General features: G+C 41.4%; 1 protein-coding gene across 1 annotated transcript in view; it reads left to right on the top strand.

Moving 5' to 3' along the window:
* Nucleotides 1-14,588, top strand: part of FAM120A (family with sequence similarity 120A) — a 53,590-nt gene that overhangs the window by 29,472 nt on the left and 9,530 nt on the right. Inside the window, exons 5-14 of the mRNA XM_033140869.1 lie at nt 2,445-2,541; nt 5,246-5,343; nt 5,496-5,779; nt 6,966-7,053; nt 7,362-7,586; nt 8,382-8,556; nt 11,316-11,565; nt 12,321-12,435; nt 13,149-13,358; nt 13,951-14,134. Coding sequence (XP_032996760.1) covers nt 2,445-2,541; nt 5,246-5,343; nt 5,496-5,779; nt 6,966-7,053; nt 7,362-7,586; nt 8,382-8,556; nt 11,316-11,565; nt 12,321-12,435; nt 13,149-13,358; nt 13,951-14,134 — 1,726 coding nt within the window. The remainder of the gene's footprint in view (nt 1-2,444; nt 2,542-5,245; nt 5,344-5,495; nt 5,780-6,965; nt 7,054-7,361; nt 7,587-8,381; nt 8,557-11,315; nt 11,566-12,320; nt 12,436-13,148; nt 13,359-13,950; nt 14,135-14,588) is intronic.

The raw sequence follows: 14,588 nt of genomic DNA, 5'->3' as shown, positions 1-14,588 counted from the left end.
TACACTGTGTGTGTACTCATGTGCCTGCCTATCACTATTCTCTCTTATCATTGTCATGTCCAAGGATGTGTAACTTGGGTTTGCTTTTTTGGGTTCTGTAAATTTCCATAATACTGGGTACAGCTTTATGGCAATGTTAACACCAATACTTTTAGTAACACAAGCATGGCTACTAACATTTCAGTTTTGGTTGTGGTTGAATTATAGGCCTGAACCTAACAGTGTTGTTGTTACCATGCTAGCTGAATACCAATCATCGGGATGGTTAAGGGGGATGGAGGGGGGAAAACAACAGATAGGAATCTCACTAGACTTCCTGTACTGCTTATCAGAAAATCCTGCATTTGAGATAATTAAACACAGATTGTTAGACAATGAATTTCAAGAACTTAGTAGTAAAATCAGGAATAGCTTCTGTGCAAGTCTAGGGATGGTGCGATGTGGGGAGCCAGTGGCTACTTATCTCCCATTGGACAAACCTGAATCCACACAGGGCATACATGCTAGCAAGACTGAATGTGCCACCTTCGGCAATACTGTAGGGGAGATTCCAGAAAATACCACTCGCAGAGAGACTATGCCCCTGTGGACAGAGTCATATAAAATCAGTTGTGCGTGTTCTTTTGCACTGCGCGTGCATCGGTTGTGCACTGTTTTTTTGTTAGCAGGGAGTGGCGTTCAGATGAATGTAAGGTAGTCTTGTGTTTACTTAGGATAGGGATAAGATTGAGATAGTAGCCAGGTTTCTGCAGCATACAGTGAAGGATTCATGAATGTTATACAACATTAATTTAGTAGATGCCGATTTTGCAGTGTGGTTTTATTGTACTGAATCTTACTGGAATCTTGTCTACAGGTGAAACTCGAAAAATTACAATATTGTGGAAAAGTCCATTTATGTAAGCAATTGTTTTCATTGGCTACTGGAGTTTAATATATGAGATAGACTCATGACATGCAAAGCAAGATATGTCGAGCCTTTGTTTGTTATAATTGTGATGATTATGGCGTACAGCTGATGAAAACCCCAAAGTTGAAATTGTTAATTTGGGGTTCTCATCAGCTGTATGCTATAATCATCACAATTATAACAAATAAAGGCTTGACATATCTCGCTTTGCATATCATGAGTCTATCTCATATACAGTGGTGCCTCGCAAGACGAAATTAATTCGTTCCGCAAGACTCTTCATCTTGTGGAAATTTCGTCTTGCGAGGCACCTTTTCCCATAGGAACACATTAAAATTTAATTAATGCGTTCCTATGGGGGGAAAGTCCGGGGGCCCCTCCCGACCGGCACCGGAGCCACGCCGCGTCGCGTTTTAAGACTGCAGTGAGTGAACAGCTGCGCTGCTGTTCGCTTGCTGCAGTCTTAAAACGCGGTGCCGCGGCTCTGGGAGGGAGGGAGGGGGCCGTGGGATCGTGCCCGACATTGGGCACGATCCCACAGCCCCCTCCTGACCGGCAATGGAGCTCCGCGGTGCTGCGTTTTAAGACTGCAGCGATCGTTGCAGTCTTAAAACGCAGCGCCGCGGCTCCAGGAGGGAGGGAGGGGGCCGTGGAATCATGCCCGCCATCGGGCACGATCCCACGGCCCCCTCCCGACCGGCAACGGAGCTCCGCGGTGCCGCGTTTAAGACTGTAGCGATCGTTGCAGTCTTAAAACGCAGTGCCGCGGCTCCGGGAGGGAGGGAGGGGGCCGTGGGATCATGCCTGACATTGGGCACGATCCCACAGCCCCCTCCTGACCGGCAATGGAGCTCCGCGGTGCTGCGTTTTAAGACTGCAGCGATCGTTGCAGTCTTAAAACGCAGCGCCGCGGCTCCAGGAGGGAGGGAGGGGGCCGTGGAATCATGCCCGCCATCGGGCACGATCCCACGGCCCCCTCCCGAACGGCAACGGAGCTCCGCGGCACAGCGTTTTAAGGCTGCAGCGATCGTTGCAGTCTTAAAACGCGGCGCCGCAGAGCTCCAGGAGGGCTTACCTTTTCGCTCCGGTCGGGAGGGATGTTGTCCGCGTCCGCCATTTTGGATCGACTGCGCATGTCTGGACATGCGCAGATATGCACAGTCGATCCAAAATGGCGGATGCGGACAACAACCCTCCCGACCGGAGCGAAAAGGTAAGCCGGCTTACAGTGGTACCTCGCCAGACGAATTCGTCTTGCGAAAAACAGGCATAGACGAATTCGTCTCGCAAGTCAACTAAAAACTCGCAAAACCCTTTCGTTTTGCGAGTTTTTCGTTGTGTGAGGCATTCGTCTTGCGGGGTACCACTGTATTAGTTTCACCTTTTAAGTTGAATTACTGAAAGAAATGAACCTTTCCACGATATTCTAATTTTTCGAGTTTCACCTGTATATGCCAATAAAGGTTTGAGAAATGAGAATACTAGTTCATGTGTATGTGTGTAATTTTAATAAAGCTTTTAATATGTCTTTTAGTCTAGAACGGATGACAAGGTTAAACGATTTAAGAGAGCAGTTGGATATTATTCAGCAACCAATAAGCCTATGCCATTTCATCCACCACACTACCTAGGTAAGTGTTGAAACTTCCTTTGAGTTGAGTATGATACTGAGAATTTGGTTAAACAGTAGGACCTACACCAGGGAGGAGATGGGAGACAATAGAAAAATCGTACAACATTTATCCTATTAAATCAATCAGATTTCATTTTGATATTCTGGATTGTTAGGTAATCTGACCCAGCTGTGCTACCTAGCAGGCACTCTTGGGTCTGCTCTAAGTGTTCCAATCGTTGCTATCAGAGAAGTTCTGGTCAGTTGAAATTGATGTTACTTATTGACAGATTATTGACAGATTAGTTTGTGCACAAGCAGATGTTGGCTTCTCTGCTGTGGTTAGACACAAGCTCTGGCTTGGACATAACATTAAGCCAGCTAGTCTTTGGTTTGCTTCCCCACTGGGGGAGCAGAGCATGAGTGCTCAAGCCAGTGTTACACCCAGACATGGTCATTGTCTGCTGTGGACCTTCCCTCTGTGGTTTCATGCCTCTGACCCAGAGCGTTCCAAACTTTTCATGTTGGTGGCACACTTTTTAGACATGGATCATTTTGCGATGCAGTAATTCAGTTTTACTAGCAAACTAACCCTGGGAGGAGTTCAGGGAGCGTTTGTGTGACACACCTACACACTGCAGCCGACACGCTAAAGTGTCGCGATACACAGTTTGGAAAGCTCTGCTCTGACCGCTTCTTTGGCAATACTTGATGCAGATTTGGAAATGCAGCCGGTTGAAAAGGGGATTCCTGGGGGAGGTTATTGCTTGCTTTTCTCCTCCAGGATAGCATCCTATTTTGAAATGTTCTTGTGTGTAAGAGAGAGTGTGCATATGTGCCAGTGTGTCTCTGTGCAGAAATTCCTTTGAGCAAAGTGGATTTTGCTTCAAAAACAAGATCTAAAGAGCTTACAACTAACTTTATCCTGGATAAGTTTTACATAAGATTATCATACACAAATACTGAGACTAGTCTTAACTATTTCTGAAAATGTTAGTGGTGTGCACCAACTACAACATTCAGTTTGGCCCCTGATTTGGGAAACAGCCCACTTCTATCCAAGATGTTTTATAGGGTGGCCAGTTCAGCTTTGGGTTCATTTAATCCACCTATTGGATTGGAAAGGCAAAAAAAGGCTATATAAACTTTCCCCCCCCCCCTGTTTGATGGAAGTGGATGAAATTCGCAGGTATACTAGCCCCTCCTGAGTAAAAGCATGCCAAATTTCAGAAAAATATATCCAGAGGTTTTTATGCTAGGTATTTCCACATTGATTTTGGGGTAAGAAAAACTAAAAGGGACTTGCTTTCTAGGTAAAAACATTTTCTTTGATTCCAGCTTGACCTGTCAGTCACAGCATTTCACTCTGGTTTCATGACAAGCTTAGAGATATTATTTTTGTATTCAGCAGATACACATCCTGTAGGGGTTTTTTTAATGCCTTTTTTGATGCGGCACCATGAAGCATTTTCAGGGATCCCCACTTCACCCTTGGTGTCTCGTACAAATCCTGCTTTACCACTGACAAGGCATTCCTCTATGCTTTGGAATTTGTCTGAATTACAGTGCACAGCCCTAGTAAATAAAGAGGTAGAAGAGCCCTGTGGTCATTTGTCAGAACTAACTGTTCTAGTCTACACATGTAACCATATGGAAATATAAAACTAGAACTTTTAATAAAGGTAACATTTGTTGCATTAGCGAAATAGTTTTTAAAATAGAAAATGCTTGGAAATGGGGCAAAACACCATCTGGATAAATGTCAGTTCCCCATTTGTGGGTTTTGTCTGTTCTGAAGTGATGTCACCTCACCTCAGTTTGCTGTGGAAATCACAATAATTGGGGCTTGATCACACAGAATAGTAAGTTCCGCAAGACTTGCCTTTTTACGCCTAGACAGCTACACAATAACCTCCCTATTCTGAGATAAGCTACCTTGTCTTAATGTCACAGATTTGAGTTAGTTTTACTTTTCTATCTCCCAAGTTGATGGGTAACATATAGAAATCTCTCTCTTCTGGATAAATCCTACATAACAAGTCTTCATTAGACTAATTGAAAGCAGATATATTAATGGCTGTAAATTGTTGTTTGAACTTGGTTCCCTTTTACATGATGTATCCATCTTCATGTGCCTGACTCTCTTCAAGTCTTGATTTCTGACCGACAGAGAGAAATGTGTTACCAATTAAAAAGACTTCATAATAACTCGTTGCTGAGAGAGTATCCTGGTTAAAGTGAGAATAGACTTCAAAGATTTCGTATTTGTTCTTCTGTTCTTGTGTGTTGCGCACGAACTGAGGATATTAAAAACAAACCACTTCAGAACTGGAAGCAGAATTAAAATTGCTGCACTTCCTGTTCTGCGGGGATATAGAAAGTAAACAATGGATACTGAAATGGTGGGAGTGACTGGAACATAAACAGAACAGGAACAGATAGTGGAAAGAAAAAATAAACGATCAGATGAAGAAGGAAGTGAATAATGTGTCTCCTGAGAGAGGCAGAAAATGAAACAAAACTGACAGTCAGTGTGTGTTGAAATAGAAGGAGAGCAAGTAACCTGTACTGTCGGAAATGAGGTCAAAGCTTTAAAGAACAAAAGCCCAATATCAGGCATTTTTTCTTACATGACTACTTTTTCCTATTGAGGATTCACCTAAAATGCAACTCTGGCCAGGCTGTGCATGAGGCTGAATTTGTTTTGATTTTTCCTACAATAGCCAGACCAAATCAATTTGGAATGCCGGGTATAGTGCCACCGTATGTCTCTGCTCAGATGCTTAACATTCCACAGACCCCTCTCCAAGCAAAACATGTGGCAAGTATACTCTGCTTTTTCCTCTTTCTCCCCACCACCGCTCTTCAGTTGTTTTTGAGAAATGTGTGTCACACATATATAGGGTATGAGCAGTTTGCTCAGATTTATGAAGAAGCAGCTATAATTTATAATATACCTTTTTCCCCTTTTAGGCCCAGCATATGTCTAGTCAAGGTAATACCCATGGTCAGGGTCCATATCCCTATAGCCTCTCGGAACCAGCCATCACCTTGGATGCAGGTGGGAAAAATATTTCTGAGCAGAACAACTACAGCAACATTCCTCATGAAGGAAAACATACACCATTATATGAACGATCCTCTCCAATAAACCCAGCTCAGAGTGGGAGCCCCAATCATGTGGATTCAACATACTTTCCTGCTTCTTCCACATCATCATCTTCAGACAATGATGAAGGCAGTGGCAGCGCTGTGAAGTAAGTACATCACATGTTACGAGCAGGACTGGAAGAGAAAGTAGCGTCTTTGAATTTACTGTCACAGAGAAATGTTCATGCACCTGCTGTTGTTTCTATATTCAGTTGATGTGATCTACTTAATTGTAATGTATTTTGTCTTTGTTTCGTTAATGTTGGCGGCACAGAAATGTTTTCAGAGAATTGAGCTAAATTAAAAAAGAAAACTAATCTTGTATCAGCCAAGATGTAGTGGTTATTAAATTTTTGCTATAACAATCTTTATTAGTTGTGTGTATGGTGTGCAGGGTAGGAAGTGTATAAGCTTATACCAGACAATGTTAAGTGTTGGATCCTTTAAAATGATTGATTTGTGAAATAGGTAGAGAGCAGAGGCAACAGTATTTGGCTTCCCAATTTCCCCTGGTTGGCTAAAGAGAGTGAAGACTTATTTCAGAAATTAGTTTATATCAGTTAGAAGGTTAGTAGCCTAATTTTTACTGGTATGTGCATGTACCTATGTTAGCCATTTGTCACCTAAAAAGGGGGGGGAGCTCTTTTGAATATATATAAAACTTCATTGCCTGATCACCTGGAGACTACTCTTGCTTGCCGAAGGCCATCAGATAAGTAGCTGTTCACCTGTCGACTTTACACAACTTAGGGTGCAAGTAACAATGATCTTACGTTGCGATCTTATTTTTGTTCCTTCCTTATAACAAATTCCCATGGGTGCTTACAAAAATCCAAGATGAAATAATATGATATAATTAAAACATACAACAAGTACACTAAAAGCGGCCGTTCTAAAAGTACAGCTGCACTTAAGCCAAATTAAAATGCCTGGGGAAACAGAAAAGCTCTTTGTGTAGCACTTGACATTAGTGTTAAGCACCAGATGAGGCACCCTGGAGAAATTATTTTGGGACCACAAGCTTTCTTCCAGGTGGAAGCGAACCTAGAAAAGAACCTTTGCTGAAAACCTTAGTACATGGGCAGTTGCATGCGGAGAAACATATCACTGGTGCCCTCGACTCAAACCATGAAGGTGTGCTAAAGGTCAAAAAACACTTCGAATTGAATCTGGAAACAAACTCTGCAAATACAAAAGGGACGTGGGTTGTGTTTATCTTGATATTATTTACAGTACCTTTGAATTATAACTCTGAAAATAAAAATAGTGTGGCATTCTTTCCCCCCTCCCCAGTCATGTTGGTGGGAACAAATTGCGCTGGGAAAAAACAGGAACCCAGTCAGAAAATCAAGGACGTGGGGATCCCGGAGACCAAACAAAGGTAGAGTCCTTCTTAGCACTATAGTCTGTGTTGATTAGACTTTATATGCACAGTTGAATCCTGTGATCTTAAAAACAAAACCAAAAAAAACTGCTTTTGTAAGGTGGAATTTGAAAAGCCCTTGACACCTGAAGGGCAATGAGCTCTATGCATGCATGCATATGACTTTTAACTTCATTTGCAAGTACATTCAAATTTTACTTTCAAAAATTCTCTTAGCAATGCTTGATATTTAGTTGCAAAGCTTCCACTTTTAAAGCTAGAGGAAGATGTTCCTGTTGTAGATTACTTTTTTATGTATATTACAGGCAGAAGGTTCCTCTACTGTTTCTTCAGGAAACCAGGCAGCTGAAGTTAAAGGGAACCAAGTCAATAGTGCACAAATCCCATGTCTGTTGTCAATGCCCACCAGGAACCATATGGATATTACCACTCCTCCATTACCACCTGTAGCACCAGAAGTATTAAGAGTGGCAGAGCACAGACACAAAAAGGGGTTAATGTATCCCTACATCTTTCATGTTCTAACCAAGGTAAGGTTTTCGGAGTTTAAGTAGCCCTAGAATCCTAAAAGGATTGGTGAACGCTTGCTGTTGTCCCTTGCTTTTAATTAATTAGTGCAAACATAGCTGAAGCCCTGGTGCTTCTAAAGCTTTCCTTTCCTGGGGTTTCTAAAAATGTTTAGAACTCCCCCCTCTCCCTTTGAAATGCCATACCAACCATCTGTTTGAATCAGGGGAGATGTGAAGATTCTTGTATGCACTGGAATGCCTTCTGCTGTTGCACTCCTAAGATTCTGTAGAGTGTATGTGTTAAAATAATTTAATAGTATTCCTGACTTCTTGCCCCATCAACCTATTCATGTCTGGCAACAGAGCCTACTGGGCTTGACCCAAATGACATAAACAGGGTACTTCCACAGAAGTGGAAGAGACCCTGTTTTCCCTAATGCTGTTGAGAAAAACTGGACCATTCTTTTCCTCTCAATTTACAAGTTAATCACCAGTGGGTCCTGATGTCCACAGTTTTTAGGACCTTGATCTCAGTGTGCTTCTCTCATGACTGGCTTGCACCAGCATCAAGAAGTCCTCCAGGCAATTGTCCTCAGGCTGAACACTGGATAAAAATTGAATCAGTTAATCAACCAATGAGATTTTAGGTCTTGAATTATTTTTATTACAAAAAATGTATTCAAGACTTTAACGCAGAGTGGTTTCTTTATATTGTGCATTTTATCATAGCTAATAGGTGCTAAGAGCTAGACTACTACTACTAATGCTGGAATCTGCAAGAGTTTGTATGCTACTAATCATTTTGTTCATGTACAGGGTGAAATTAAAATTGCAGTTTCTATTGAAGATGAAGCAAACAAAGACCTGCCTCCTGCTGCTCTTCTTTATAGGCCAGTTCGTCAGTATGTTTACGGTGTCCTGTTCAGTTTGGCAGAAAGCAGGAAAAAAACTGAGAGGCTTGCCTTTAGAAAGAACAGACTTCCTCCAGAATGTATGTATCTGCCTTCTACTATTATTGCTGGCTGAGCTTGGACATCATACCAAACTGTAGTTTGCACCAGCCATGTTTTAGAGTGTCGTTTGAGCCAAAGGTATAGGCACTTATGTTTTAGAGCTACTGGACTGCTTTCATTTTTCATCTGCTCAGCCCTCCTATGTTATCTATTTATTTTATTTAAACAGGATTTATATACCGCTTCATCATCTATAACCTCAAAGCAGTTTACATATTCCACGTAGGCAACAGACGTCCGCTTGCACAATGGAACTTCCCCCTTCCTCCTCTCCCTTGTCACCTGCCATGCACCCTCAAAATCTGCTCCAGAGCCTCAGGAGTAGATTCGGGTTGGGGGAGTCATAGGGATTGAAGAGGAAGAAGTCCTGTTGTGCGAGCAGAAATCCATTTGCACGGTGTTGGATACAGCCGATAGAATGCAATTAAAAGATTCTGGAGGAGAAACAATGGCCACAACTATGTTTTATCAGTTCAGACATCACTGTCATCGTTAGTACAACAGTAGTTTCTGATTAATGGATTTCCGGCTGATTAAAAAATGGGTTTGTTAATTCAGATATCATCCAAAATTAGTTAAGCTTGGTATAATGTTTGAACAGAGTCAGCATTTCCTTACAAAGCTTTATATACCACTTTTCTACTACAGTCTAAACAGCAGTTCTTTGAATTTTGTTACAAACACAAATCTTAAAACTTACCAATGCAGGTGTAAAACAATAGCAGCAAAAGACAACATTATCTTTAGCTGAAATACAATATTTCATTCTTCCCCAACCTTGCGGGAGGAAATTTTTTATATAATCATAGTACATTATGAATTCAATTTAGAAGTGACTTCTGGGTGAGTGTGTTGAAGGATTGAACTAAGAGCATTGTTGGATTGTATTTTGTGTAAAATAGGCCTCTATCCTGAATGTTGACACAAACAGTTAGGCAATAACCTTGATGGGACAGCACCAAACATGGGTTTTTCTTGCAGATATGTCAAAATCTATAAAACTACTAGAAATATAATGAGTTAAGTCTCAGTAATCCTGTCTATTGGCACCAGGCAGGCTTCTTTGAATTATTCTTTTTGGTGCCCGCTTAAAACTTGTTTCTTTTTTTTTTTTAAGGCAACCCTATCCAGACATGTAGAAGTTACATGTGCTCTTGTCTTTTTAGCTATTGTTGATTTTAATCACCTTTTGAATGTTTTAAAACATTTGTTTTTAACTTTTTATAAAGAATCTTAATATTTTATTTTATATTTTTGTAAATAGCTTAGAGGTTTTCGTACAATAAAGCAGTATATACATTTTGTTAAATAAAACAAAATAGGAATTACAGAACCGTCTAACTTGTGAAATGAAATCTTTTCTGAACCCAGTATTGCTGTTAACGTTTAGTATCTTGTATTCAGCATAGCTGGACAAGAAGGAGCTTGAATATGTACCGTGCATAAATGTCCACCTATTGGACACAATTCACTGGAAACATGTCCTGCACAAGGTCCTCTGAAATAAATTCTTCTGATACAACTCAGGCCAAATTCACACCAGAGTGGCATGGGATCTTTTGCCATTGCCTTTGCTGAGTGGGAAGGAACCATACCATTTGAGATGAAAACACTGTTCTGGAAACCTGGCAGGGGCCAAGCGGGCAGAAGGGGTAAGCACCCCATCTCTTGCCCCCCACTCCTCATCTGCACGTGGTTCCTCCAATGCTGCTTTGCAAAGGGCAGACAGTGACCTGGGTTTCCAAGTGTGAGTAGGCTACAGAATGTGTAGTTCTCGCCTTAGTCTGGCTTTCAGAAAACAGCTTTTCTGATACTCCCCATAAGGCAGAGGTAGGATTTCTGACTTCTGCATTTCGACCTCAATATTGGTTTGCAGTTTTAAAGAGCGTAACAAGATGGCAGTAGTGCTTGGCATACTCTACAAGTCCTACAAAAGCATCAAGCCTGAAGGGAGAAGAAGAACCTTACAGAATGCAGAAATGATCATGCACCAATATTGTTTAACCAGGCGTCACCTTTGTTTTTGGCCTTTCTAAATCTCCATTAAGAAAATACATACAAGCAACCCCCCCCCCCTTTACATACGTTCAGTTTGTGCACAGCTGCGCATATCCTCATTGCACCAAACCCAGAAGTGACCCGAAAAGGGGCGGAACAGGATGTTTACAGGTTTTTTCAATGGTGTTTCAAATATGTGCAATTTCACTGACACATGCGATTCCTCGAAACGTAACCCCCGAGTAAATGAGGGGGTTGTCTGAGCTGACTTGGATGATGTAAGTTAGTTTTCTGTTCAAACAAGGGGTGATGCTGGTTCACACCAACACCCCTCTCTACCTGTTGGCCCCTGTACCATATCCCATACTTTTTTCTAGCATCCCCTTTCTTCCAGAAGCAGATTTAGAGGAAGTGGACAGGAAAGCTGTATTCTGTTCACAAATGGAAAGTTAGAATTCAGGCCAACATACTTACAATAACTTCCAAGATCGGGTAGAATCAGAGCTGGAAAGAACTAAGTCTTGTCTCTCCATACATTTGACTCGTCCAATGGCATATGCAGCCACCAACCTGCAATTTCAACTTAGGTGTTAATGCATTTCATAGAAATCCGGGAAATATAAAAATTATCAAGGAAATTAAACTGTATATGAGTAGCTTAAATATGCTGGCTGGATTTTAGCCTTGGTAAATGTGTACAGAAGTGGAAAGTATTGGTTTCCTTTTTTTCATTCTGTAGTCTCACCGGTGATAATTAAGGAATGGGCTGCTTACAAAGGAAAGTCCCCCCAGACTCCTGAGTTGGTAGAAGCTCTTGCATTTAGGGAATGGACCTGTCCCAATTTGAAGAAACTGTGGCTGGGGAAGGCGGTAGAGGACAAGAATCGACGGATGAGGGCTTTCTTGGCCTGTATGAGGTCAGACACACCAGCAATGCTCAACCCATCTAATGTGCCCACTCACCTTATGGTGCTCTGTTGTGTATTACGGTGAGTACGTTGACTGGATTTTTGTGTAGGATAAACACTCATCTAGAGCCACAAGATAGCCACCGGCTCTAATCCATTTAAAGACAGAGGTTTCCTCCCATGAGCAATTCCAGTCTCATTCCTGCAACAGGTTTTTCATGGCTCCGCTCTCCCTTTTCAGCCCGCTGCACCACCTCAAAATTTGTTCCTGAGGGCTAGGTAGTCTGGAGTGGCTTGGGATATGGGGCTTGAGATCTGCAGGTAGAGGCATCATCAGTGGTGATCATCCCTGTTGCGTGAGTGTGATAAAATCTTAGGATTCAAGCCCAGGTGTCCTGCCCTTAACTTTGGCAAGTGAATGCAAACCATATGGCTTAACTAATTTAATCTAGCATTAATAACATCTCTATGATGATGTAGTTTTACATGCTTTTCCAAGCTTAGTGTGTTTGAATTTTTCATATTAAATTTACTGATCTAATATACACCAGGGCTTTTGTTGTTGCCACAACGCTAGCTTAAGAGGCCTTCTGTAAAGCACTTCTTAATCTCATTGATTTCAATAGCAGAATTAAGCATTTAATGTAAATGTCTCCCAGTTTAAAAATAATGGGACTTTTAAGTGCTAACTTTTTGCAGGTTTGTGCCAAGTATTGTTATGTCATTATATAATTTTCATGTGGTTGTGGGACTTTCAATTACTATATGCAAAAATTATAAGTAATAGTACCACAGCTTTCCAAGCAGTGCTGATTCAGTGCTATCTGTCTCTGTAGATATATGGTGCAATGGCCTGGGGTTCGGATACTTCGTCGCCAGGAACTTGATGCCTTCCTGGCTCAAGCTTTATCTCCAAAACTATATGAACCTGACCAACTACAGGAACTAAAGGTGACTAGAACTTTGCTTCTGTGGGGCTTTTAATCCATACTTATTCAAGCAATCCCATTGCTTACTCTTAACTTCATCCATATGTATGTCTTATGCAAGTGTGTGTGTGTGTGTTGTGAAGGGGTTCTGGTTTCAACTCCAAGTGAACTCTTAACTTGTTCATTGTAATTGTGATATCTATTCACTTCTTTACTTGGTATTTTATTTCCTTTGCATCTGTAGCTTTCAAACTTGTAATAAAGGGTTTCCCAAGAATATATCACTTTCCTGGATTCTCTTTTTTCCGTGGAACCCCTGTGTGTCAGCTATAAACCAATATACCTTTAATTATTTCATGGAACTAATTATGCAATTATGCATCTTCTGTTCAGGAAATAGGAAGAATGCTGATTTATAGTCACTTTAATTAGCCAACCCTACTGGGTAACCCTAGGGTTTTGGTGCCTAACCTTGAAACAGAGGGGTTTAGACTTCTGCTAATTAAGTATACTAGTCAAGGTTCTGTCCCATCTCAAAGGAGTCATTGTTTTTGTTTGCCTTGTCTATTGCTTCCCTTTCCTCACCCTCTCTACTTTCCTGGTCCCCCGCCCACCCGGTCACGGCCCACTGCTTTACCTGTACTCTTCCAGTAATAAGTTCTTAATAAGTGTGCTTGAAGCCTCTAACTTTGTACAGCTGGTAGTCAACTGTGGTTTCATTTTCTGTCTTCAAAGATTGAAAATTTAGATCCTCGAGGAATTCAGCTGTCAGCATTGTTTATGAGCGGTGTTGACATGGCATTGTTTGCAAATGATGCTTGCGGGCAACCAATTCCTTGGGAGCATTGTTGTCCATGGATGTACTTTGATGGGAAGCTGTTCCAGACCAAGCTCATCAAAGGGACCCGGGAGAAAGTTCCTCTCATTGACCTCTGTGATGGTCAGGTATGTTCGCTCCTCGGGTGTCTGTTACGCCTATGGAAATTTCACTAGTTTTGAGTGAAGTTGGTCAGTTGAAAATCCCTTTGGTAAAAAATAAAATAGAATGCTTACTTTAACTAAATAAATCACATTTGGTAATTAGATTGACTTAATTTGGAGGGCTATTAAGCCAAAAGGTTGGTAAGTCATACTTTATCTAACATATGTTCATGTGCGTAAATAAAAAGAGCTTGACAAATTGTATTGACCTTATCCTTCTAAAGATCCTGGGCCTGTTTGAATGCAGAATACTGTATTTATGTGTTTAAGACCTAATGTTGATTCTTGATCGATAAATGATTTTTGTAGAATAGCATATTTGAATTTAGAAGGGGTCAGTCAGAATATTCAGCTTTCTAGAATAAACACGTAAGAAATATGTTGGTTTCTCAAGATGCTCTTTCTGTCACCACTCAGTGATCCAGACATGGGGCTGGGCTGGATCTTCTTCCTGTGAACTGTAGGAAGGAAGACTCATTGACCATAACGGGGGTTCGACCAAGAGGCACCTCCCATTTGTAGTGCAAATGTGTTTGTGCTGTGTTTTTTATTGTAGACTGAACAAGCTGCCAAGGTTGAAAAGATGCGTCAGAGCATCCTTGAAGGCTTAAATTTCTCCCGGCAAAACCACCCACTCCCTTTTCCTCCACCGCCTGCCATGCCTTTTTATCCAGGTTCTGTATACCCTCGGCACTTTGGGCCACTTCCACCACCTCAGGGCAGAGGCAGAGGCTTTCCTGGTAAGCGTGTGTAGCATATCATCCAAAATAGATTTTGACAGTGTTATTAGTATAATTAGGGAGGCTTGCCTGGCACCATCGTTATATATATCTTTAGACATCAGGCAAAAACTTCCTCTATAACCAGACTGTTGGCCATTAACTATCTGTGACCTTTTAGAAGTGGGTGCAATGTTTTAAATGTATTTCTCTTTCCTCCTTAGTTTTGATGTATCTTTGTTGGGGGGCAGGTTTGTTTGGTTTGTTCTAAGTCTCTTTGGGTGGCCTTGGGCAAGATAAAGCGACTAACAAATTTAATAAATAATAGTAGTAGTAGTATTGATAATGTTAATAATATTTGTATAGCGCAGTACTGTGGGGTCTGTTTCCTTATTTATATGATTTAGCTCACACACATGCTCACCATCTATAACAATCATGGTATTTGCCATTATGTGCTGAGTAACTAAAAACG

This window comes from Lacerta agilis, chromosome 2 (assembly GCF_009819535.1).
Source record: "Lacerta agilis isolate rLacAgi1 chromosome 2, rLacAgi1.pri, whole genome shotgun sequence".
In the NCBI taxonomy this organism is placed as follows: Eukaryota; Metazoa; Chordata; class Lepidosauria; order Squamata; family Lacertidae; genus Lacerta; species Lacerta agilis.
The sequence above is the reverse complement of the archived record's forward strand: the minus strand, read 5'-3'. Positions and strand labels throughout refer to the sequence as shown.